Raw genomic sequence first — 27,676 nt, 5'->3', positions numbered from 1 at the left:
AGAAAGAGAAGAAAGAAAGAAAGGAAGAAAAGAAAGAGACAAAGATAGAAAGAGAGACAGACACAGACAACCTGCCGAGCTAGTTCTCTGCTTTTTGAATAAAAATCTTTTCAGTGTCTAGTATGAAAGCTGAAACAGTGATCCAACTGTTCACATGAAAAACTTCCGAATATATCCCTCTCAACATTTCCTAAATAAACTGCATTGGAAAGGTCTCAGTGACAACTGCTTATGCTCAGTCACACACACATCTACAGTATATGCACCTGGATGGTGACTCAAAGCCATCTGGAATATTTGATAAATTATCTTTTATCCTTGCAGAACAATGCATTATTCCTGATGAAGGGCTTTTGCCCGAAATGTCGATTCCTGCTCCTCGGATGCTGCCTGACCAGCTGTGCTTTTTACTCTAATGTCCAGCATCTGCAGTCCTCACTTTTGCCAAAACCATTATTTAGCCCAAGTGTTTTTGTTTTCAAAATTAATGGCTGCAGAGAAAGATAGTTTTCTCCTTCAACTGGTAAGCATGCATATGAAGCATTTGAGACAGGTGAACATTTATGCTTTCATACTTTAAACTGCATTTTAATCTGCTGTAAACCTTTGCTGGATGAGTCCTGTTTTAGCACTAAATCAATAATTCTTATTTATTAAAGAAACAAGATATTTTCGATTCTAAACCTAATACAGATGAAGTGCATATTGACCAAATCTATAGTTGGGTAAACATTTAAATTAATGTTGTGGCCAATGAAGTCCTGGAATTCAAGGGAAATGTGTATTCCTCCAACTTTGGTTGTAACAAGATCCCAAGTGAGATGACAGAGGTAAATAAAAATGAGCCTGAAATCCATTAGATCCCAAGAAACCATATAACCAGCAATGAAATCTAGATTTGAAGCAACTCTTCTTCTGACTTGGCGAGATGAAGGGTTTTCTCCTGAGAACACTTAGATAGCATCATAGACTCACACAGCATTGAAACAGACCTTTCAGCCCAACTTGCCCATGCCAACCTGGTTCCTAACTGAATTTGTTCCATTTGCCTGTGTTTAGCCAACTTAAGCATTCACATTAGTAACAACCACCCAATGGCCTAGCAGCAATAAAGACGTGAATTAAGAATTACAACCAAATTAAAACATTTGTTTTCGAAGCCAAATATAATTCAACTGTCATTAACATTTTCTTCCAAAAATAAAGAATGCACTTTAAATAAAAGGATACTCACCTTGGACATCATTTCCTTTTCAAGGAGTTTAACATTGATCAGTATCTTTAAAAAACAGACTAATATCCATGGTAGAGGGCAGGAGTCAACATTGAATGAGTTTAGAACTACTTTAGTTGGATGGTAACGACGGTTAAAATAGCACACTGACACCAACATTTTTTAGACACCAATAAAAAGTGAATATTTGGGTGAACTATTAAAGAGTGGACAGTAGTTGAAGAACTGCACCCAAATAATGGATTAATATCTTTAGACAATCAAAATTAGAAGAAAAAAAACCCTTACATGCAAGCACCAATATTATTTTTTTAAAAATATAGAACTTCCAGTGTAGAAACAGGTCATTCAATACAACAAGTCCACACCGACCCTCTGAAGAGGGGTGAAGGGTTCTTGATGAAGGGCTTTTGCTCGAAACATGGATTTTCCTGCTCCTTACCTGCTGTGCTTTTCCAGCACTCCTCTAATCTGGACTCTAATCTCTAGCATCTGCAGTATCCACTTCGGCCTACATTTCCCATGGCTAACGCACCTAATCTATACATCCCTGAACATTATGGGTAATTTAACATGTTCAATCCACGTAACCTGCACATCTTTGGGCTGCGGGAGGAAACAGGGGCACTTGGCATAGACACAGGAAGAATGTGCCAACTCCACACAGACAGTGCCCGAAGGTGAAATTGAACCCGGGTCCCTATCGCTGAAAAGCAGTAGTGCTAATGACTGAGCCATCATGCCACTCTATATTAATGCCATGAATACAAAGTTAGAATCCAATAACTTGATGTTCACCTCTCCCCCTTTAAAGATATTACAAACATTAAATTATAATGCCCGGCTGTTCAGAAGGGCGGGAAAAAGACTCGTAGGGCCATAATCATAAGGGATTCTATTCTTAGGGGAATAGATAGGCGGTTCGGTGGCCGAAAACGGGACTCCTGGATGGTATGTTGCCTCCCAGGTGCTCCGGTCAGGGATGCCACCGATCAGCTGTAGAGCATTCTAACAGGGGAGGGTTAACAGCCAGTTGTCTTGGTGCATATAAACACCAACGTTATAAGTAGAAAATGAGATGAGGTCCTGAAAGAAGAATTCAGGGAGCTAGGAGAGAAGTTAAAGAGGAGGACATCAAAGGTAGTGATCTCGGGATTACTACCAGTGCCATGTGCTAGCCATGTACTAGTAGAAATGAAAAAATAGGCAGGATGAACACGTGGCTTGAGAGATGGTGTAGGAGGGAGGGGTTCAGATTTGTTCGACATTGGGACCGGTTCTGGGGAAGGTGGGACTATTATAAAATAGATGGTCTACATCTGAACCAGACCGGAACCAATGTCCTTGGGGGAGTTTGGGGAGGTTTTAACCTAATGTGGCAGGGGACTGGGAACCAGAAGAGAAAACAAGTAGGCAGTGAGGTGGAGACTGGAGACTATAAGAATCATGAAGATAGCACTAATAGAGGGAAGAATAGGCAAGGAGCAGATGAGCGCAAAAGAACTGGTGGCCTGAAATGCATTTACTTTAATGCAAGGAATACAGTGTGTAAGGCAGATGAACGTAGGGCTTGGATTGGTGCCTGGAAGCATGACGCTATTGCAATCACAGAGACTTGGTTGAAGGAAGGGCATGATGATTGGCAACGAAATGTTCCAGGATATAGATGCTTCAGACAGGACAGGAAGGGAAGTAAAAGGGGGGGGGGGTGGAGTTGCATTGCTGGTCAGGGATGATATCACGCCTTGCTAAAGGAGGACACTATGACGGTCATGGGTATTGAGGCATTATGGGTGGAGCTAAGAAATAAGAGGGTGCAGTTATGCTGTTGGTGCTGTATTACAGCCCTCCCAACAGTGAGTGTGAGATAGAAGAACAAATAGGTAAATAGATTATGGAACGATGTAGAGGCAATAGGGTAGTGGTGATGGGAGATTTTAATTTTCCCAACATTGACTGGGATACACTTAGTGTCAGAGGTCTGGATGGGGTTGAATTTGTAAGAAGCGTCCAGGAGAGTTTTCTAGAGCAGTATGTCAATAGCCCAATGAGGGAAATGGCCATATTGGACCTGGTACTGGGGAATGAGCCAGGAGGAGTGGTAGAAGTTGGGGTGGGGGATTTCTTTGGGAACAGTGATCACAATTCTGTAAGTTTTAGAATACTCGTAGATAAAGATGAGAGTGGTCCTAAGGGAAGAGTACTAAGCTGGGCCAAGACCAATTATATCAAATTTAGGCAGGAGATCGGAAATGTGGATTGGACATAGCTATTTGAAGGGAAGTCCACATTTGATTTGTGGGAGGCTTTCAAAGATAGGTTAAATATAGTGCAGGTATATCCTGTTGAAGGCAAAGGATAGGAAGGGCAAGATTCATGAACCGTGCATGACATGAGAAATTATATGACTAGCCAAGAGGAAAAGGTAAGCATACATAAGGTCTAGGCAGCTAAGAACAGAACGAGCCCTGGAGGAATATCGGAAGAGTAGGACAAGTCTTAAATGAGGAATCAAGCGGGCTAAAAGGGGTCATGAAATAGCTTTAGCAAGCAAAATTAAGGAGAATCCCAAAGCATTTTATTCTTATAGAAGAAGCAAGCGAGTAACTAGAGCAAGGATTGGTCCACTAAAGGATAATGAAGGAAGATGTGTTGGGTAGGCTAGAGGTTATTAAGAAGGACAAATCCCCAGAACTGGATGGGATCAATCCCAGGTTGCTGAGGGAGGTGAGAAAGGAAACAGCTGGGGCCCTAACAGATATCTTTGTGGCATCCTTAAATATAGGTGAGGTGCCGGAGGACTGGAAGGTTGCTCATGTTGTCCCCCTGTACAAGAAGGGTAGTAGGGATATTCCGGGTAACTACAGACCAGTGAGCCCAATGTCGGTGGTGGGAAAGTTGCTGGAGAGGGTACTGAGAGATAGAATCTATATATATTTAGAAAGGAATGGGCTTATCAGTGAAAGCCAACATGGTTTTGTGCAGGGGGAGATCATGCCTTACCAACTTAATTGAGTTCTTTGAGGAAGTGACCAAGTTCATAGATGATGGAAGGGCTGTTGATGTCATATACATGGACTTTAGTAACGCGTTTGATAAGGTTCCCCATGGTAGACTAATGGAGAAGGCGAAGTCACATGGTGTACAGGGTGTTCTGGCCAGGTGGATAAAGAACTGGTTGAGCAACAGGAGACAGAGCATAGTAGTTGAAGGGAGTTTCTCGAAATGGAGAAAGGTGATCAGTGGTGTTCCACAGGGGTCAGTACTGGGGCCACTGTTGTTTGTGATATACATAAATGATCTGGAAGAGGGCACTGTTGGTATGATCACCAAATTTGCAGATGACACGAAGATTGGTGGAGTAGCAGAAAGCATAAGGGACTGTCAAATAATACAGGAGGATATAGACAGACTGGAGAGTTGGACAGAAAAGTGGCAGATGGATTTCAATCCAGACAAATGTGAGGTGATGCATTGAGGCAAGATTAATTCTAGAGCGAATTATACAATGAATGGAAGAGCCTTGGGAAAAGTTGATGAGCAGAGAAATCTGGGAGTGCAGGTCCATTGTACCCTGAAGGTTGCTACACAGGTGGATAGAGTAGTCAAGAAGGCATATAGTATGCTTGCCTTCATTGGACGGGGTATTGAGTATAAGAGTCACATTAAAATCGTACAAGACATCGGTTTGGCCGCATTTAGAATACTGGGTACAGTTCTGGTCACCACATTATTAAAAGAATATAGACATTTTTGAGAAGGTGCAGAGAAGGTTTACAAGGATGTTGCCTGGTATGGAAGGTGCTAGCTATGAAGAGAGTTTGAGTAGGTTAGGTTTGTTTTCATGAGAATAAAAAAAGGTGATTGAGGGGGGACCTGATTGAGGTTTACAAAATCATGATAGGTATAGACAGGGTGGATAGAGACAAGCTTTTTCCCCCAGGGTGAAGGATTCAATAACGAGAGGTCAGGGTTTCAAAGTGAGAGATGGAAAATTTAAGGGGGATACACACGGCAAGTATTTCACACAGTGGGTGGTGGGTATCTGGAACGTGTTGCCAGCAGAGGTGGTAGAGGCAGGCACGGTAGATTCATTTAAGATGTGTCTGGACAGATGCATGAGTAGATGGGGGCAGAGGGATACAGATGCTTAGGAATTGACCGACAGGTTCAGACAGCACATTTGGATCGGCTCAGGCTTGGAGGGCCGAAGGGCCTGTTCCTGGGCTGTAAATTTTCTTTGTTCTCTATAATGCCTTGTGAGTTTAATTCAGCATCAGATCATTGCAATCATCTTCCTTATACTAAATGGATTTTTCAATGCATAACTAACTGTGAATGAAGGTGCCTCCTGCCTAGCCTCCCTAATGGCAAAATCAGAGACAGATGATGCAGCCAAATAAGCTGCATAGCTTTTACCAGCTGTAAAATTAAAATAGGCAGGATAACAGCGTGTGGTGACAAGATTGCTCTCACAAACAGCTGTTGCTGACACCACAGCTTTCTGCAGTGCTATAAGTTTTAGTGATTTTGAGGCTACATTTAGTTGAATAGGTATTTTCAATCATCAGTACCTACAAAAAAAGTTTTTAAAATGTCTTTTCCAAATTTTTCCCGAAATGATTTATTTGTTGTCAAAAAGGGGTCAAGTTAAATAATGTACAAACTAAACTAATAAGCACAAAATTGAAATTATAGACTGCTGAGATTAGGACAAATTTCATTGCAAGTTTGGTTTATTCACACACTCAACCTTAAAAATTCCTTGAAACCAGTTTTTTTTTGATGTTCCTTCCTTTCAATAAACATTTTATTTGATTGTATTGATTTATTAAATTGAGTGCATAAACTACAAACCTGGAGTTCAGGAGGAGGAATGTCCCCCAGCAACTCACAGTCCACATCCCAGTAAATACTGAAATCCTCAATCTGTAGTCTCTTCTTCCGTATTGACTTTTCAATCTAGAGGTTTAAAAAAGGTTGATTAAGTAAAGCAGCACTGATAATGCTGCAAGAAATCATGAGACATTTTTGTTAATTTTAACTGCTATTGACCATCTCCTTCTAGTGTCCTCTCTCCTATTTCCACAAGACTCCTCAGTACTGTTTTGTAAAGTGCCACAAACACTGAACTTGCAAGAATGCATGATCTATCTTTTGCAAGATATATTGATCTATTTAAATATATTTAGTTCATGGTTTTGAATAATTACAAAAGGAAGTATATGATATGTTAGTTATCTGCTACAGGTAGTGAAATCTAACTTGTTATCAACCAATAACATACAGATAGGCCAAATTTTTGAGGGATGAGATTTTGGTTTTTTACATTATTACATATTTACATTATTACATATACAGACAGCTGGATTGTCTGCTTCTGCAATAACTCTACAAACAGTACTTGGCAAACTTTATGGTGTTAATATGGGTGCACTGATATCAATTCTACATTAAATGTGCACAAATAACTGCTTTGCAATTTGCAAGTGACAGTTTAAATAAGGAGTCCTATCATTCACTTTGAACACAAGAGTGGGTGCAGTACAAACCTAGCCCAGTGCAAAACCACACTTCACGTGTACCCAGCGGATCTATGAGATCTTTATAAATCTATATTTCCTATCTGCTTTGCCCACCATAAAAAAAAACAAACCTTGGAGAGGAGGTCTGGTGTTTTTTTTTGTGTGGAATTCCAGAAGACATTTATTAAAGTCCCTAAAGGAAAAGTATGTGGAATTGAAGACAAATTATGGACCTGGTTAGGCAACTGGATAAGCAGCAGTAGGCAGATTACGGATAATGTATAATTGTCCAGATTGACTAATGGTGTTCTCCAAGGATGAATGTTGAGCCTCAACTCTTAACATCTGTTAACATCACAACATATTGGACAGAAGACAAAAACATTGTTGGCATTGTAAGTAATAAATATGGAAGCATAAACAAACATTTGATAGGTTAAATGCTTGACTAAAACTGCGGCAAATTAATTTTGATGCATGCAACAGCATGGTCACCCACTTTGGTCCTGAAAGGGAGAGGACAGACCATTGTCTAAGTAATGAAAAGCTTGAAACCACAGGAGGACTAAAAGGCACTTAGGTGCATGTCCATAAATCATTAAAATTAGATGGACAAGTGCAGAAAATAATTCAGGCAGCTAATGGATGCTGACCTTTCTATGAAATAACTACTATGCTACAGATATACAAAGCTCCCGCTGACATATTGTGAGCAGTAAGCTCAACAGATTTGGATAGTTATATTCGGCTTGAAGTAGAGCACTACAGATTACCAAAATGGTAACTGAACTTGAACATTTAAATTATAAAGAGAGTTTACACAAACTAGAGGTGCATCTCTTGGAATTTATATAGCTGTGATTTGATTGCAGTCTTCTGGATATTATTGGAAACTGATAAATAGAAAGAATCTTTTTTCCAATGCATAGGAAATCTAACATTAGAAGGCAAAAATTAAAAATTAAAACCAGATCTTTCAATTTTCCAGCTTTTCATTCAGAAATGATGTTGGGAAATACTTTTACATGCAAATGACAGGAGTAATTTGGAACTCTTGGGTAAATAGCAATTAATGCCAAATCAGTTGCCGTTTAAATCCGAGGGGGGTCCACAGAATCTCTACAGTGCGGAAACAGGCCATTCAGCCCAACAAGACTATACCGACGCTCTGGAAAGCATCCCACCCAGACTCTCCCCCACTAACCTATCTCTTTAAGTTTGCATTTCCCATGAGTGATCCAGCTAACCTACGCATCCCAGGACAATGGGCAATTTAGCGTGGCCAATCCACCAAACCTGCATATCTTTGGACTGTGGGAGGAAACCAGAGCACCCAGAGGAAACCCACACAGACACGAGAAGAACGCGCAAACTCCACACAGTCAGCCAAAGCTAAAATTGAACCAAAGTCCCGAGTGCTGTGAGGCAGCAGTGTTAACCACTGAGCCACCTTGCGCTCAGTTAACTGGATGGCTGGTCTCATTCCTGGTGAAGGGCTTATGCCCGAAACATCGATTCCTCAAATGCTGCCTGACCCTCTGTGATTTTCCAGCACCACACTGTGATCCCCAGCATCTGCAGTCCTCACTTTCTCTGGATGACTGGTTTGCAAAGCAGAGTGATACAAACAATGGTGGGTTCAATTTCTGCACCTGTGGAAGTTACAATGAACAACTCTCCTCTCACCTGAAGCATTTTGACCCTCAAATAAAACCATCACCAGTTAACTCTCTCTAATGACAGATCAGCCCAATAGTCCAGTAGGGCTTTAGTGACTTTACCTTTTAAATCTGAGATTGATAAATTGTTGTTACACAAGTAATCTAACAGATATTAAGCAAAGGCAGGTAAGTTGAAGTGTAGCAGTATAAGGTAGCAGTTCTCAAGACTTTTTCTAGAGCAATTATAATGAGCTATAAATGTTGACCTAGCATTAGGTTGGTGCAGATCAAATATGAATTCAATGAATGCAAGAACAGTCTTGACAGGTTAAATACTCTACTCATGTTCATACGTTGATAGAAGATCTAAAGCACAATGCAACCTTTGAAACTGCTAGCTATCAAAAAGACAATTTTATTTACAGTTGATTGCTTCTGTTTACATCAACACTGCAGACATAACTCTTACAATTACTTATCTGGAAAGTGGTTAGTAGTTCTTCACACATAAGCGTGTGACTGGGTCCAATGGTATATTGGATTAACACTGAATTCATTATTTGCAGCTATTTATTTTGAGTTGCTTTTTCAGTTGAAAATTAGTAATGTCATTGCATAATTTTCACAAAGAATTGAAAAAACCTATGTAATTGAAACGAACTACCAAAACTGAAAATCTCAAACAAAAAGAGAGGTTGGATAGGCTGGGACATTTTTCCTCTGAAGTGTAGGAGACTGAGGGGTGACCTTATAGGAGCATAGATTAGATGGATAGACAACATCTTGCCCCATGGTAGGGGAATCTAAAACTAGAGGGCACAGATTTAAGGTGAGAAGGGAAAGATACAAAGAGTGCAGAGAGGCAATTTCTTCACGGGTGGGGGAACGGAATAAAAGTGTCTGGAATGGGCTGCGAGGGGTAGTCGCGAAAGTGAATATAATTTCAGTATTTAAGATACATTTAGATAGGTACATAGATAGGACAGGTCTGAAGGCACGCAGGCCAAAGACTGCCAAATGGGAGTAGTTTAACTAGGAAAACTGGGCAGCATGGGCAAGTTCAGCCAAATGGGCCTGTTTCCATGCTGTAGACCTCTAGGACGCTAACTGTATTTATAGGAGTTAAGTCCACTCAGATTTAACATTCGCCTACCAGGGGATGACCAGTGGCACACTTGGCTCACTGCACTTGAGCAATGTTTGCAGCTAACATAGTTCCTAGCATTGTTCCTTGACTACCATCACATGAATAAATAAAAAGAAACACCAATATAAATGCTGCCAATTCAGTGCCTTGCTGTTGAAACTTACCAACTCATCTTCAGCATTCTGCACAGACACACTCTTGATACAGATCCCAAATGCAAATGGATGGTCAGGATCAGTGCTGTCATCTTCAAAACGCATGTGAACATTTCGAACTTTCAGCTACAAGGGAAATAAATAACTCAAGCTCTTTTATTTTGCTTTTCAAGTCTAAAATCTTACTGTAGGTCCTCCTGGAATTATGCCTGCACAACAGTTTCAACATATCTAAAGTTATTCATTATCTATGAAACGTTCAGCTTGTTCCAGGAAGGTCAATCATATTACATAAAACCAAGTTTTTACTTACACTGCAGCAATAGTCAGATCAGGTCGAAAGGGTAGTAGTCACCCATCACTGAATTGCACTCAGAAATACATTACTCTGCACAGTTTACATTTTTGCACAATAAGTACAAAATACATTTGAAGTCCACATCAGTAAAACACAGAAGAATCTGGGGGTTTTAAAAGTGATTCCACTAAGTGGAACCAGACACTTGGCTCATAGATGCAATGACAAACATTAATTAGCTCAGTATGCCTAACACCCTTGACTTAAACTAAGCCTTCAGTAGCAGCATTACTTCTGACATTTAGAAGGTACTCCTATCTTGCAATTCATTATTTTCCTTCTCATATCAAAAAGGTACCACTTCTACGTTATAATTCTCTCAGGCATTAGCCACTTCCAGTAACACTATTAAGTAGCTGTCCTTCAAATTAACTTAAACAAATAGAAACTACTTCCAATATTTTGTTTGTGTCATGTGTAGACATTCACTTGCAAGCCCAAGCTTTCGAAGAAGTGAAAGCAGATTTCACAAACAAAATATCTGGGGTAGTGAGTGACAGGTGAACATTGAATCTCTGTAGTTGAAGTAGACATCTGAAACAATAAGGAACTACACCATACCAAAAGTTAGAAGCAATCAATTATTCTCATAGATAAATTATACAGAAGGCAACACTAAATCAGAATATTAGATATAATTAACTCCCATAGCTTTATGAATGCACATATAGTTCCAAAAATAGTTCAATAATCCCTTTAGATATATTTTATTATAATAATTGATTTGATTATATGGAGGATGTGGGTTTGGGACACCATGTTCCAGACCACTGTTGAGTGAGAAAATTGTTGAAATTTCAACCTAGAGAATTGGTAAATTGCTACAGTATACATCAGGATTTACTGACAAGTCAAAAATAGTCCTCTAAGATGTGTGGTTGCAAGTATATTTTTACAACTCAGTAAACAAAGTTCTTTCTGGTAGGTAGCCATTATAGTTAAAAGCTTTGATATTACTTGCATTGAAGAAATTTTCCAATGACATTGCACTGACAGAAAACTATTGTTAAACAGTGAAACAAAGATGCAACTCCTCCTGAAACTAGAATTAAATTCACACCTGTACACTTCTGTTTTATTCACCCATCCCCTACTGAAACACAAAAAAAACTCCTCTAAGTACTGAGGAAAGCCCAGGTTAAATTTGTTCAAAATTTACTTGATCTAGCTATAACTTCTAAAAGTAGATAAAATACATGATATATTTTGTATCAGAGGCAACACAGCCAAGCTCAATCTTCTTCTCACTCAAAACCACAATAAAAATACAGCTAATTATACAAGAAACTGAGTACTGATTCAGAGTGGAAACAAGAGTTAGCTGAGGCCAATGACATTGGCCTATTTTCAATTCATCCAAGATGAAAAAACTCCACACAGAACAATCTGACTCGGGTTATGCCTCCTGCCACACTAAACTGTCAGGCAAAATCTAAATTTAATAGATATGGTTGACTTATACACATCGATCAGGAACAGCCAAGTATGGTACTGCCCCTGCATAATATCCTTCATATTAAAAGAGAGATGCAATATTTCCAAAAGTCACCCACAGCAGAAGCAGTGTTCTGAATACAAGTTTTAACTTGTTTATATTCTTATTTAAAGCAAGGTTATTTTAAAGTATCATCTTTTAAACTCACCTCCACATTTTCCACAATCCTGGTTACCATGGAAGCAGTAGCCGAGTACCAATAAGATTCTCCTTTCTGCTGCTGGTTACTCTGAAATAAAATTCAATTGAGAATCTAAATAATTATTGAGTACACCATAAATCAAACAAAATAAACCTCTTTATGGCCCACAGTTGAGTGAGAAAAAAGTACACCTATCACAGCATAAGAGACAACAATAATTGAAGTTTCATTTCAGGTTGCCATTGGATCTGTTGTGTCTGTGCAACAGTCAGCTTCATATTGGAGATGTTCACTCTAATCCCATTTCCCTATTCTTTCCTCAATCATTTTAATAGTTATCCTAAAGTGTTTATCTAATTCTCTTTTAAATTTTCAGTTTCTAAAGCTCTTGGTGGTAACGCATAATAACTTCAAAATTATCTGACCACTCCCAATACATTTGCAAAAATAATAGTTATTTAATGCTTCCCTGCAACCAATTATAGGATCATAGTCATACAGCATGAAAACAGACCCTTCGGTCCAACTAGTCCTTGCCAACCATGTTCTCAAACTAATCTAGTCCCACTTGGTTGAGTTTGGCCCATATCCCTCCAAATATTTCTTATTCATTTACTTATCCAAATGCCTTTTATAAGTTGTAACTGTACCTGCCACTACACCACTTCCTCCGGCAGCTCATTCCACACATAAACCGCTCTATGTAAAATGGTTGCCTCTCATGTTCCCCTTAAAACTTTCTCCTCACACCTTAAAAATACACCCCTTACTTCTTGACATTTGCAGTCAATTCTCTACGACTTTCTGCAAGTAGGGGATTGCATCCTTAATAGGTTATTTATATTCTGAAAATAACACAATATGCCTTTCTACTACCTGGGTACCCGCTCACACAGAGATTGCAACGGTTTACAAAGTACAGCTTTCATATTTATGTGATGGCATTTTAGTTAGGCAAGTACAGTTTACTAGATATTGCCAGGTGTGGAAGGTTTGAGTTATAAAGGCTGGATAAGCTGGGACGTTTTTCGCTGGAGTGGAGGAGGTTAAGGCGACTTAAACAAGTTTATAAAATAAAGAGGGTATAATTAGAGTTAATGGTAGTTGTCTTTTCCCTAGGATGGGGATTTCAAGATGAGCGAGTACATTTTTAACGTGAGAGGAAGAGATTTTAAAAAAGATATGAGGCAATTTATTTTACACAGAGGATGGTTTGCGTGTGGAATGAACTTCCTGAGGGAGTGGTGGATATGGATACAATTGCAATGTTTAAAAGACATCTGGACAAGTACGTGAATAGGAAAGGTTTGGAGGGATATGGTCCAGGAGAAGGCAGGTGGGATGAGTTTAGTTTGGGATTAATGTTCGGAATGGACTGGTTGAACAGACAGGTCTGTTTTTGTACTGTATGACTCTGACTCGAAGATCTGGAGTTTCATGCATCTGTCTCAGAACTGAGGCAGGCAAGCTTTAAAAATGAATGTGATTTCAAGATTCTTGCCCTCATTCCCATCATTGGCAATTTCAATTGCATGGGATAAGAGTATAAGCAGTAAGCCCATACATAGCACAGCCAATCTTGTCAATTCCAATTCAGAGGGTCAAAAAGAGCATTCATCACACACACACCCTTCCTCACCCAGCACTATTTCCAGGGAGTCAGGACCTTTCTGATGGCCCAGAGGGTAAAATCAGTCATATTTGGAAATGAACAAATTTGTCATATGGACCTTCTTTCTGAGCTACACACATACATGGGATCAATATGGGTCATTTACAAGTTAATCTAGTTTTTCCTTCTGCAGAGTGACATGGTTCATGGTGCATTCCACTTCAGGGGAGCTGTGATGCATGAGGAAGCTCAAATATGGAGTCAGGAATATTTTAAAAATAAACGGCAGCAGCCAGGTCTTTGGCACCATGACTGGCTCTGCTGTAAAGCTGCGTACGGCAATTTCTAAGATAGCAATTTTGAATCTCTCCTCAGCTGCACAGAGACGCATTTCGATGGCTGCGAAGAAGATTCCAGGTTGGTGCATTGCCTCCCTGATGCCAGGGTCAAGGATGTCTCGGAGTGTTTCTAGCAATTTCTCAGAGGGAAGCCTGAGCAGCCAGATGTCATTGCAACATTGGTACAAACGATATAGTTAGAAAAAGAGATGATGTCCTGCAGAGTGAATATAAGGAGTTAGACAGGTGGTTAAAAAGCAGGATCTCAAAGGTCATAATCTCTGGATTTCTCCTGCTGCCACATGTTATTGTGAGTAGGAATATGAGGCTACAGCAAGTGAATGCACAACTGAAGACCTACTGCAAGAGGGAGGGATTCAGATTATTGAAACATTGGGATCTCTTCTGGGGCAGAGGTGCTACGTACAAGTGGGACAGGTTGCACTTGAATTGGAAGGGAACCAATATCTTGGTGGGGAGATCGGGCAGAGCTACGCGGGAGGGTTTAAACTAATCAGCAAGGGGGTGGCACCCTAAACCATACTGAGACAAAACAGATGGTTGAGACTAGTACAGAAGAAAGACAGCAAGTTAAATAGACCAGCATGATCAGACTTGTATGCAATACTCCAAATGTGGCCTCACCAATGTCTTGTACAGCTGTTGTAGAATGTCCAACCCCCTGCAACTCAATGCTCTGAACAACAAAGGCAAGCATGCCAAATGCTTTCCTCACCACTCTGTCTACCTGTGACGCCACTTTCAAGGAACAATACAGCTGCAGCACAAGGTCTCTGTTCGACAACACTCCCCAGGGCCTACCATTAACTAAGTAAGTCATGCCCTGGTTTGTCTTACCAAAAGGTAATACTTCACATTTATCTGAAATAAATTTGTTGGTCCACTGGCCCAGTAGATAAAGATCCCATAGTACTCTTAGATAACCTTCACTGTCTATTACACCATTGGTTTTGACGTAATTCGCAAACTTATTAACCATGCCTCCGAAATTCTCATCCAAATAAATTGCATAAATAACGAACACCAATGGACCCAGCACCAATCCTTGTGGCATATCGTTGATCACATGCCTTTAGTCGGAACAACAACCTACCTGGATCCCATGTGATTAAGCTGTACTAACCAGTATACCGTGCAAGACCTTGTTGAAGGCCTTGCTAAAGTCTATTTGGGCAATCACTACTGCTCTGTCTTCATCTATGTTCTTGATCACGTCTTCAAAAAACTGAAATTTGAGAGACACAAGGTTCCATGCACAAAGCCATGCTGACTATCTGTTATTAGTCCCTGCCTTTCCAAATGCTTGTAGATAGTGTCTCAGAATCCCCTCCACTAACTTACCCACCACCAACATTAGGTTTACTGGTCTCTAGTTCCTTGGCTTTTCCTTGCAGCCTTTATTAAATAATGGCACAACATCAGCCACCCTCCAGTGTTCTTGCACCACACCGGAGCCCTACAATTTCTCCCATATCTTCTTGGGCTACACTTGATCAGGTCCCAGGGACTTATCAAATTTTATGTGTTTTATTACCTCCATCACCTCCTCTTCTGTAATGTGGACTCTTTTCAAGATTTCACTATTGGTTTCCCTCCGTTCTCTAGCTTCCATGTCATTCTCCACAGTTAATACTGATGAACAGATCTCATCCTTTTCCTATGGCTCCATACATAGATGACCTCATTGATCTATAAGGGGCCCTGTTCTCTGAAGATACTTGTAGAATCTCTTTGAATTCTGCTTTACCTTATGTGCCAAAGCTGTCTCATGTTCCCTTTTTGCCCTCTGATGTCCTTAAGTGAACTCCTACACCCCAATATTCCAAAGGATTCACTTGATGCCAATTGCTTATGCATAACACATGTCTCCTTTTTTCCTTCTTGACTGGGGCCTCAATACCTCCAGTCATCCAGTGTTCCCTAGTCCTGCCAACCTTGCTCTTCACCCTAATGGGAACATACTGGTTTCACCAGTCTATAAAAAAAGTTTAAAGATTTAAATTTTTCAAAAGCTTTTAATCTCGACTTGACCATTCCTTTCACATAATACTTTCAGTGAAGTTAAGAGTTAGCTTATTAAATTTTCATCATAATATATGCTTTACAACAGACAATTATACAGAATGCTAAAACCAATATATGCAATTTAAGATTTTACTCTGTTCAATTACATGATTCCACTGTGGATTCTATAAAGTAAGATTTACATGAATACAAGGATTTTATGATGACAGAGATTTGAAATAAATCATTACGTTTCCTCTTGCATTTTAATTTGGAGACAAAAGCTTTGACTTTCCAGCCTATGAAGATTATAGTATGGGCATAATATAATTGTAAATGCTTAGCAGAAGCTTTAACCCATCTAAGTGTTTAAAGTGGTAGATAGCACGACAATCAAGTAGATAGGTTCAACACCATTCTGGATAAAGCTTTCTAGTGTTGTTGGAACTCCACTCACCCAACAGAAAGCATTACATCACTCTTATGACTTATACCTTATGGTGGACAGGCTTTGAGGAATCAGTAAGGTAAGTCACTCACGAATTCCCAGCCATCACAAAACTTAGCTCAGCTAAGAAACAAACTTTCTCACCAATGTTCAAATACACCCTAGTACACAAAGCCAAAAGCATTGGCTAACTGGATGAGCACTGGCAGGAAGACATCAGAGACTCTTCATCTTCATTTCAGGCATTAGGCCTCACACACGAAAATACAAAAAACAGGGAATTTACCAGGATACACAATAATATTTACTTCCTTCAAAAGGATTTGTAAAGAAAATATTAAAGTAAATACTCAGTATTGGAATCAATACATTAATATCAAATTGCACACCAAAGCCAAATGCAGCAGTCAAACATTTAATGAGTTGAACATTAAGTTAGGCTTCACATGAAAACTCATCAGCCTTAGAGGGCACGTACATAGAAAAAGAGCTCCTTATATTGCAATTCAAGTCAAGTGACTTTAAATTACATCTATCTGGCACCAACCTTCCATTTAGCTTCCAGAGCATCCAGCAATGCACTCTTTCTTTTGCTGTCCAGTGATCGTTCCACTTCTTCATCAAACTCAGACTGCTTAACTGGTGCACCAATCAGATGGAGTCTAGAGATGGATATTACCCATGGTTCCACATGAGGCCGGTAGAACGGGATCTGCAATGTTATCTTCCCAATAAAACCTGAAAAGTTGTTACATTCTTTATACATGAAGCTTTTTTCAATTTATTCCAGAACATCATGGTTCCTTGCAAAACAAGCATATATCTTCACCTATAAAATCGAAAACTGGATCTGGGTAAATCAGTGTCCTCAGTAAAAACCTTCAGGGAGTGTTCATCTCTAACTTTTTAAAAGGGTAGCAGGAAAGCACTCAATAGCATTCTCACTGACTTTACCTTAGAAGCAATATTAATTTTTTCACCTCTAAATTAGAAGATGCCATAAAGACAAAGCTAAAACGTTATCTATAATAGATAGTCACTGACAATCCAAGCAAGTGTAAATTCTACATTGACGAAGATAGTGACTGGAAAAAGGTCAGCAATTCTACTTACCTGCTTTCACCTCAAAAGGTAAATCCAATTCTTTGAGGGCGTCTTTCTTCAGAGGGAGGTTTTCTAATTCAACAGCTCCTGCATGGAAGCAAAAATATGGTACCATTTTTAACGCCACTTTGATTGTGCTTGTTAAGAGAGGTGTGTGAATTTTGTCCGCAGCAAGCACTTGTAAGTCAAATACACATTGGTTGGTACAAAGTAAAGCTCTCTTTTCTTTGCCCTAAAAAAACCCTCCGATTTCAAACTGAGAACAGTAGACCCACAACGTTACATATTTCTATTACTTACAGGGTAAATTTAGGTTGTGGATTGATTAGAAAAAAAGTTACAAGCTTCAATCTCATTTGGATATTCAAGTTCAGAGTCACCCCGCAATTTCTATGATCCAAATTTTTATTACTGATACCTAGTTAAACGATTGAGAGATTCGGTGGTCACAACAATCAGGTCTATTATTGAGTGCTGGATGTTGTGACCTTGAACATGCTGTTAGATGCACTTTGGTGTGAGGGGCTAACTAACTGCATCAGAAAACTGGTTTAGCCTAATTGCTTTCCAGTAAAACTTAGGGAGATAAGACTTTGCAGGATTCATAGGTCCACAGCATGGAAAAAGGCCTTTGGACCCATTGAGTCTGCAGCAATCAAAAACAAGGACCTAAAATAGCCATTTGATCCTGCTTTGCCATCAATTAGATTATGACTGATTTGACTGTGGCCTTAACACCACTTTCCCATCTTCCTACATAACTCTTATCTCCTCCATCGATCAAGAATGTAAGTAATTTAGCCTTGAATAAATCCAACCATTTTTATTTCACAGCTTTCTGGGGAAGAGACCATCTGAGAGAAAACAAAACTTCTCTTCTCCATTTGAGATGGAAAACACTTTATTGTTAAACTGGGCTCCCTTGGTTCTTGTCTCCATCACAACAGGAAACATCCTGCTAGCATCCACCCTCAGATCCTTGTGCTTTGATAAGATCATCTCTAATTCTTCTCAATTCTAATAGGTATAACCTCAACTGGTCAATCTTTCTGCTTAAAATAAGCAGTCCATTCAGGAATGAGTTTTCTATTGCAATGACATTTTTAACATCTCGAACACAGAACATTACAGCACAGTACAGACCCTTTGGCCCTCAATGCTGCACCAACCTGTGGAACCAATCTGAACCTCATCTACCTTACATATTCTATTTTCATCCATATGTTTATCCAATGACCATTTAAATGCCCTTAAAGTTGGCAAGTCTACTACTGTCGCAGACAGTGTGTTCCACGCCCTTACTACTTTCAGAATAAAGTATCTACCTCTGACATCTGTCCTATATCTATCACCCCTCAATTTAAAGCTATGTCCCCTCATGCTAGCCATCACCATCCAAGGAAAAAGGCTGTCACTGTCCACTCTAGCTAGTCCGCTGATTATCTTGTATGTCTCAATTAAGTCGGATGGGTTTAAACTAATTCAGCGGGGGATGGGAACCTAAAATGTAGTTCGAGTATATAGGAGGTTGAAAGTAGTGAGGTCAGAAAGAAGGTTTCCAGGTCGCACGAAGGCACCGGCAAGCAAGTTAGTTTGAAGTGGGTCTACTTCAAAGTCAGGAACATCCGGAAAAAGGTGGGTGAACTTGCAACATGGGTTGGTACCTGGGATTTTGATGTTGTGGCCATTTTGGAGACATAGGTAGAGCAGGGACAGGAATGGTTGTTGTAGGTTCTAGGATTCAGATGTTTCAGTAAGAAAAGAGAAAAAGGTTTGGGGTGGGGGGGGGGGTGCATTGTTAGTCAAGGACAGTATTCGTTTGAAGCCTCGTCCACTGAAGTTGTATGGGCTGAGGTTAGAAACAGGAAAGGAGAGGTCACCCTGCTGGGTGCTTTTTTTTTATATAGGCCTCCGAATAGTTCCAGACATTTTTTTTTATATATAGGCCTCCGAATAGTTCCAGGCATGTAGACGAAAGGATAGCAAAGATCATTCTGGATAGGAGTGAGAGTAACAGGGTAGTTGTTATAGGGGCTTTAACTTTTCAAATATTGACTGGGAATACTATAGTTTGAATGCTTTAGATGGGCCAGTTTTTGTGCAATGTATACAGGATGGTTTCCTGACAGGCAAGATTTAGGATGGGGAAGGAAACTGCAGGGGTTGGGCACAATTGAAAATGTGGAGCATATTCAAGGAACAGCTACTGCGTGCCCTTGATAAGTATGCACCTGTCAGAAAGGGAGAAAGAGGTCGAGCGAGGGAGACATGCTTTACAAAAGAAGTTGAATCGTTTGACCAGAGGAAAAAGGCGGCTTATGTTTGGATGAGACGTGAAGGCTCAGTGAGGGCACTTGAGAGTTACAAGTTGGCCTGGAAGGACCTAAAGAGAGAGCTAAGAGCCAGGATGGGACATGGTATGCTTTCCTTTATTGGTCAGAGTATTGAGTACAGGAGTTAGGAGGTCATGTTGCGGCTGTACAAGACATTGGTTCGACCACTATTGGAATATTGCATGCAAATCTGGTGTCCTTCCTATCAGAAGGATATTGTGAAATTTGGAAGGGTTCAGAAAAGATTTACAAGGATGTTTCTAGGGTTGGAGGATGTGAGCTATAGGGAGAGGTTGAATAGACTGGGGCTGTTTTCCCTGGAGCGTCGGAGGCTGAGGAGTGACCTTATAGAGGTTTATAAAAGCATGAAGGGCATGGATAGGATAAATAGACAAAGTCTTTTCCCTGAGATGGGGGAGTCCACAACTAGAGGGCCTAGGTTTAGGGTGAGAGGGGAAAGATATAAAAGGTACCTGAAGGGCAATTTTTTCATGCAGAGGGTGGTATGTGTATGGAATGAGCTGTCAGAGGAAGTGGTGGAGGCTAGTATGATTGCAACATTTAAAAGGCATCTGGATGGGTATACGAATAGAAAGGGTTTAGAAGGATATCGGCTGGATGTTGGCAGGTGGGACTAGATTGGTTTGGGATATCTGATCCGCATGGACGAGTTGGACCGAAGGGTCTGTTTCCATGCTATACATCGCTATGACTTTATGAGAAGTTGTTGGCAAGTATAAGTGCATAATAACATGGCAGAGAGCTGCAAAGTGGTGAGCTTAAAGTTTAAAGAAAAACTAGGCTTATTTAACAAAGGCCACGACAAAAAAGAAACATACTTGACATACTCAAGTTAATGCACTATGATATGTCAATGCTGTATGTAATATTCTGCATCCATCCTGTAAGTACCCCCCTTCTGGACAACATTAATAGGGTTTATCCATAAGCATGAACTGTAATGTTTCAAGGTTCAAAATACTCTCTTCACACACAAGAGCTCAATCCTGAAATGCGCTTTCAATCTCAGTGTCTACATCACAAAGACCACTGACTTTCAATTCTGCCATGTTGTTCACCTCCACACTTTCTTAGCTTGCTTACTACTGAAAACCTCACACATACTTTGAATATGCCAAGGCACTGCTTGGCAATCTTGTATCTTTCATAAACTTCAACTCATTCAAATGTCTGTTACCCGAATCATTTCCTAGAATATGCCCTTTGTCCTTACTGATCTACATTACCTCCCTGTTTCCCAAGGCCTCAAATGTAAAATTGTTTAAATCTCTTCACATTTCATCCCACCATAGTTCTACATTATCAGCTTTAGTCTAAAACCTTCCCTCAATGTAACTCTTTCTCAGACTGTGGCAGCCTCCTCCCTTTGCTCCAACATTGCTGGCCATTTTCTCAGCTGTTTCAAACTTTGGCTCCTGTAAGAATTTCCTTACAAGTCATCTCTTTGACTAAACCTTTGGTTAAACCTTGTAAAATCCCACTCACACCAGAAAATTCAAACAGCACATATGACACAAACATTAGATCCCATGACAGATCAAAACAATCTATTTCCCTCTCTCACAGAAAGAGGAAAAACACAAATCCTTCAACTCAGCCAGCATGGTAGAGCTTGAGATACAGCACATTACATCATTACAATGGTAGATTATAAATTAGGTTATGCCTCAGTATCAAGAAATGACCATATTGATGAGAGAGAATCTAACCATCTCCCCCTTGACTTGCAATGGCATTAAAAGTACTGAATCCTCACAGTGTTGACATTGACCAGAAACTTAACTGGACTAGACGTATGAATACAGTGAGTTCAAAAGCATGTCAAGTGGCAGGGAGTTCTACAAACACAAGACTAGAAGGTTGAAGGCAGCAGATGCATGGGAACCTGCAAATTCCCTTTCATGCTGCACAGTGGTTTACATTGCTACTTCTTCCTTGTTGGGTGGTTACAACTCCCCTTCTAACAGCACTGAGTGCAACCACAACACATGGACAGTAATGGAGAAAGTGTGGACTGCAGATGCTAGAGGTCAGAGTCAAGAGTGTGGTGCTAGAAAAGCACAGCAGGTCAGTCAGCATCTAAGGAGCAGAAGAATCAACTTTTCAGGCATAAGCCCTTCATTCCTGATGAAGGGCTTATGCCTGAAAAGTCGATTCTCCTGCTCCTCAGATGTTGCCTGACCTACTGTGCTTTTCCAGCACCACACTCTTGACATAGATCATAATGGCTGCTGATGTCATCTCTAAACAAATTTTAGTATATTGTTACTAATAATCCATTGAAAAAGAATGGCTTAAACTAACATACACAATTCAAGAGTCTACGGCATTCTTAATTCATAACCTCAAATTGCTCTCACCATAAGCAACAGTTGGGAACCAGCAGGATTTCATTCCTGTATTGTATAGTTTATAATAGTCTTCACAGATAAATGAATTTGGAGGGAATAAATTTATTGTTGCACATTTCAGTGCTACTCAGCTCAAATAGGAGTGGGAAGTCAATTTTATACTAAGGTGGTGAGGTAGTACTATCACTGGATTAGCAATCCAGAGACTGGGGTAATGTTTTGGAGATCCAGGTTTGACAAATGGGGGAATTTGTATTCAATAAAAAATTTGAATTAAAAGTTTTAACAGTAACCATAAAGTGATTGTTGTAATCTCGAAGGATTGCTGTTCATACTTGGTCTGGCCTACATGTGACTCCATATCCAATTTGGATGACTCTCAACTGTCCTCAGAAAAATGCCACTCAAGTTGTATCAAACTGCTAAAAAATGTCAAAAGAGAAATGACAGAATACACCACCTGGCATTAACAACAGCAAAGTCTTCCTTTGGTTACTGCCAAAATTGAGAGAATTGTATTATAAAATAGTCAAGCAACAATCTGGCATGGTCATATTCAAGGAATCATAGCTTACACACAATGTCCCAAACAATAGTATCACTATGCCTAGATACATTCTGCCTTATTGGCAGGACAGACCAAATAGAGGTGTGACAGCACAGTGATATACAGTCAGTCCAGCATAATCCTCAACACCGGTACCCAGCAAGACTGCGTACTCACAGCCTCCTACTATACTCATTATACATTTGCGACTCTGGCCAAATTTCACCCCGACTCCAGTTACAAATTTGCTGATGACACTACTGTTTTGGGGTGGATCTCAAACAATGACATGACAGAAAACAGAAAGAAATTGAGTGCTTAGCGGCTTGCTGTAAAGACTACAATCTCTCAATCAATATCAGCAAAACAAAAGAGCTGGTCATTAACTTCAGGAAGTGGAGTGGAGGGGCATGCCCCTCTCTATATTAATGGTGCTGAGGTGGAGATAGTTGACAGTGTCAAGTTCCTGGGAATGATGATCACTAACTATATGTCCTCAAACACCTATGTTAACGCAATGGTCAAGAAAGCACAACATCTCTACTTCCTCAGGAGGCTAACAAAATTTGGCATGTCCACAAGGACGCTTACCAATTTTTATACATGCACCATAGAAAACATCCTATCTGGGTGAATCACAACATGATTTGGCAACTGCTCTTCCCTAGACTGCAAGAAACTACACAGAGTAGTGAACACAGCCCAGATCATCATACAAACCTGCCTTCCAACCACTGACACCATCTATACTACCCATGCCGCAAGAAAGCAACCAACATAATCAAAGGCCCCTCCCACCTGATTATACTCTCTTCCACCCTCTTCCATTGAGATATAGAAGTTTGTATACACAAACAGATTCAAGAACAGCTTCTTCTCGCTGTTGCTAAGACTTCTGAATGGACCTCTCATTTTAAACTTAATGCTAATCTCGCTCTGTGCACCTCCTCTGCAGCTGTAACACTGTATTCTTTGCTCTGTTCGATTACCCTAATGCACTTTGTGTGGTATGAACTGCCTATACTACACACAAAATGAAACCTTTCAATTTCCGAGGTACATGTGACAATAATAAATCAAATCAAAAATAGAGGTTTTGTCCTGGGAATCCTCAACATTGACTGCAGATCTCTCAGGTCAAACATAAATAAAAGAAACCTCTTGTTGATTTCCACACATTCTACCCCTTCCTCTCCCGTGCACCCCCCCTCACCCCCCCCATCCCAGCCGATCATCAGTATTCCACGGTGTTGATCACCATTTGGAGGAATCACTGAAGTTGGCAAGGGGGTAGAATTACATTTGATGGGGAGCTTCAATGTTTATAAACAAAACCGGCAATGTTGTACCAGTACTGAAGCGCACAGTTGCTAGAATGGGTCTGCAGCAAATGATGAGAGAACCAACGTCACGGAAAAACATACTTGACCTCAGCTTCCTGCTAAGATGCTACTGGCCATGACAATACCTGTATGGGTGACCACACTGCACAGTTCTGGAGGATAGTGTGCCATGCTATGTGGCACTATCACCATGCTAAGTCAAAAAAACTCAAAACCGGACACCCATGAGGCACCATTTGTCATCAGCAGCATCAGAATTGAAATCTGATGCAATCTACAAGCTGGCCCAGCTATCCTCCACTCTACCATTACCATCAAGTCAAGGTCAACCCTGGTTTGATGAAAATTGCAGGAAGGTGTGCTAGGAGCAGCCAGGCATAAGGCGTCAACCTGACAAAGCTGCAACAGAGAACTACTAATGTGCCAAAAAGTATAAGTAGCAAGTGAAAAACAGGGTTAAGAAATTGCATAAACAATACATCTAAGCACTGAAGTCCTACTACACCTAGTCACAAATTGATGATAGACAATTAAGCAACTCACTTTAAGGGGACACTACACAAAGTATCTCATCTTCAATGATGGGAATTCAATTCATCAGTGCAAACAATAAGCCTGAAGCATTTACAACAATCTTAAGCCAGAAGTGCTGAGTGAATGATCCATCTTGGGTTCCTCTGAAGGTCCTAGGAGCACAAATCCTAGTCTTCAGCCAATTTAATTCACCTAATATTATATCAAAACATAGTTGAAGGCACTGGATTCTACAAAGGCTAATGGGCCTTGACCTACAGTCCAGCAACAGTACTAAATACTTGTATTCCTAAAAATTGCTGTGCCATTAGCCAAACTGTTTCAGAACAACCACAACACTGGCATCTACCCAACAATTTGGAAAATTGTCTAGCTAAGTCTCATATACAAAAGGCAGGACAAATCCAACACAGCCAATTACTGCCTATCAATCTACTCTCGATAATCAGTAAAGTGAGGGAGCAAGTCATCAGTAGTGCTATCAAGCCTCATTGATGTTCAGTTTGGGTTCCACCAGGGTCACGCGGTTCCTGACGCAATCACGGCCTCAGCTCAAACATGGGCAAACAAGCTGAATTTCAGAGGTGAGGTGAGTGTGACTACCTCTTAAGTGACAACAGCCCGAGAAAAACTAGAGTTAATGGGAATCACGAGGAAAGCTTTCCACTCATTGGAGTCATATCTAGCACAAAGGACAATGATTGCCCTTAATGTCAGAAATTGGAATGTTCACTGATGATTGCACAATGTTCAGTATCTTTCGTGACTCCTCAGTTACTGAAGCCAGCTATGTTCAAATGCTGCAAGATCTGGACAATATTCAGGTTTGGGCTGAAAAATGGCAAGTAACGTTTCCACCATACAAGTATGAGGCAATGACAATATCCAACAGAAGATCTGACCATCGCCGCTTAACATTTAATGGTAATACCATTGCTGAATACCCCACCATCAACATCCTGGAGGTTACCACTGACCAGAAGCTGAACTGGACTAGCCATAAAAATAGAGAGGCTGCAAAAGCAGGTCAGAAGGCTGGGAATACTGCAGCAAATGACTCACTTCTTGGCTCCCCAAAAGCCGACCACCATCTACAAGCCAACAGAGGAATGTGATAGAATACTCACCACTTGCCTGGATGCGACTTTAAACAATACTCAAGAAGTTCAACACCATTCACAACAAAGTAATCTACTTGAATGACACATCTATAAACATTCCACCACCAACACTCCGAAACCCCGGCACAACTAACAAGCAGTAACACAAGTATGTGCCAGTTATGAGATACATTGCAGAATTTCACCAAGGCTCTGAGACAGCATGTTCTAAACCCACAACCGCTAGAAGGGCAGGAGTTGCATAGGAATACTGTTGCCTGCAAGTTCCTCTCCAAACCATTCACCGTCCATACTTGTAAATATGTTGCTGTACCTTCAACAGACTGTACCAAAACTCCTGCAACTCCCTCCCTAACAAAAGCTTCTTCCCTCACCTACACCAAGTGAACTGGAGCAGTATATGAAAGCAGCTCATCACATCATGTTAATGGCAACTAGAGATGGCCAATAAATGCCAGGCCAAAGTAAACAAACAGGAGACTGGAAGAATACAACATGTCAAACACCTGATGAAGGAGCGTTGCTCCGAAAGCTAGCGTGCTTCCAATTAAACCTGTTGGACTATAACCTGGTGTTGTGAGATTTTTTAACTTTGTACATCTCAGTCCAACACCGGCATCTCCGAATCACAACACGTCAGGTAGCAATAAACGCCTAGTTTGCTGCATTCTTCCAGCCTCCTGTTTGTTTACTTTGGATTCCAGTATCTGAAGTTTTTTTGTCTTTAAATAAATGCCAGGGCAGCCAGTGATAGCCACATTCCATAAATTAATTTTAAAAAACTTTTTCTTAAAATCTAACTTTACAATACAAATATTTCCATCACAGGACCATATGCACAATTATTTATATAACAGCTTGAACCAGTGGGCCCATCTCAACCAAATCACTGCATGGTCACTTTGTTGTTAGATGTCTATTCTGACAGCCAATGCACCCCAAAACGATTTCTGACCGCTTCCCCGCTTGGATTTAACACGCTGGAAATTAAGATTAGAGAAATATCGAGCAGGAACAGCTGACAATCAAATTTTAATTTTTAACAAAAGTTTTAAGAAGGGGATGAGAAATTGAAAGTGCATGTGCTCTTTCACCCGAATTCTTTTGGGTAACCGAAAGTAAAACCGTCACGAGAACAGGGCCGACTTTGTCATTGAAGAAAATACATTTGCAGGGGCTTCTCTGCTCAGAAAAGCACGCAGACCAAGCAGTAGATTCTTCGGCCAATGGTCAAAGTTATAAACATTGCAGTGACCTCCTTCCATCACAACTGTCCTGAAGACCTTCTAGAAATTACTGCGTTAGTACTGATTACAGTATATATACACCACAACAGAGCACCTGGCCGTGTGACAGGTTAGCACTGGTTCAAGCAGCTGATGTTCTGTAGTACCTTTCATCAGGGCTATGGAGAGCTGGTCTGTGTTGAGGTTATTTACATATTTGCCAATGTAAGTGTTGAGGACCCAGGCTGCCAGTCCCTCCAGCATGGTTAGGTTGGCCCGGGGGCGAGGAGGGGGTGTTGGATTCAAGGTGAGATGGTTGCTTTGCTCGATATATGTCTGTGTCTCCCTCTCACGCCAGCGCGGGGCTCGGCCTCAGGCTCCTGCAGGCGGACAGACGTACGGCGTTGCTAAGGCCACATTCGGCGACCGCCCCCTTCCCCCCACACCAGGCCTACTGCGCACGCTCTGACACTGACCCAGCAACGGGAGAGCTGAGCATGCGCACTCTGCCACCTCTCGGGGAGACCCTCAACCAGGAGAGTCCGTCGTCCGCTTGAACTTGTCTCCTGCAGCGACCCCAGGCGGCACCTGTACGCTTCACAGCCCCATTCCCTGTTAAAGAGAGGGGAAATTTTACTACAGATACTGAAGAGTCATCTCGACTCGAAATGTTAGCTTGCTCTTTCTTCACGGATGCTGCCTGATCCGCTGTGATTTCCAGCATTTTTTCCCGGCCTGATAAAAGGAACTGCTGGACAGTGGCCATCTTTGTAAAGGTTGGCGGATCGTCATTCCGCCGGCCGGCGACCATCTTTGTAAAGGAAAACGATGGTCGAATGGGCAGACGGCGACCATCTTTGTAAAGGTGAGTCTCTGTTTACAACAGGGCTTGGTACTTATTTAGGCCAGATGGGTCACTTAGTGAACTCAATAAAGTATAATACTGCAAATGCAAT

The 27,676-nt window shown here is 40.8% G+C and overlaps 1 protein-coding gene across 6 annotated transcripts in view; it reads right to left on the bottom strand.

Annotated features, from left to right (window-relative positions):
- Positions 1-27,165, bottom strand: part of vps13d (vacuolar protein sorting 13 homolog D) — a 297,670-nt gene extending 270,505 nt beyond the window's left edge. For 5 of the 6 annotated variants that reach the window (XM_043675640.1, XM_043675641.1, XM_043675643.1 and 2 more), the window contains exons 1-6: positions 26,888-27,153; positions 17,254-17,331; positions 16,688-16,878; positions 11,724-11,804; positions 9,732-9,848; positions 6,092-6,196 (exon numbers count right to left, since the gene is read on the bottom strand). In XM_043675640.1, coding sequence (XP_043531575.1) covers positions 6,092-6,196; positions 9,732-9,848; positions 11,724-11,804; positions 16,688-16,878; positions 17,254-17,331; positions 26,888-26,984 — 669 coding nt within the window. In that variant the 5' untranslated portion in view covers positions 26,985-27,153. Of the gene's footprint in view, positions 1-6,091; positions 6,197-9,731; positions 9,849-11,723; positions 11,805-16,687; positions 16,879-17,253; positions 17,332-26,887 lie in introns of all 6 variants that reach the window. The other variant, XM_043675645.1, reaches the window with a different exon arrangement.
- Between the last annotated feature and the right edge of the window lie 511 nt (positions 27,166-27,676).

This window comes from Chiloscyllium plagiosum, chromosome 34, assembly GCF_004010195.1.
Source record: "Chiloscyllium plagiosum isolate BGI_BamShark_2017 chromosome 34, ASM401019v2, whole genome shotgun sequence".
NCBI lineage: Eukaryota > Metazoa > Chordata > Chondrichthyes > Orectolobiformes > Hemiscylliidae > Chiloscyllium > Chiloscyllium plagiosum.
The sequence above is the reverse complement of the archived record's forward strand: the minus strand, read 5'-3'. Positions and strand labels throughout refer to the sequence as shown.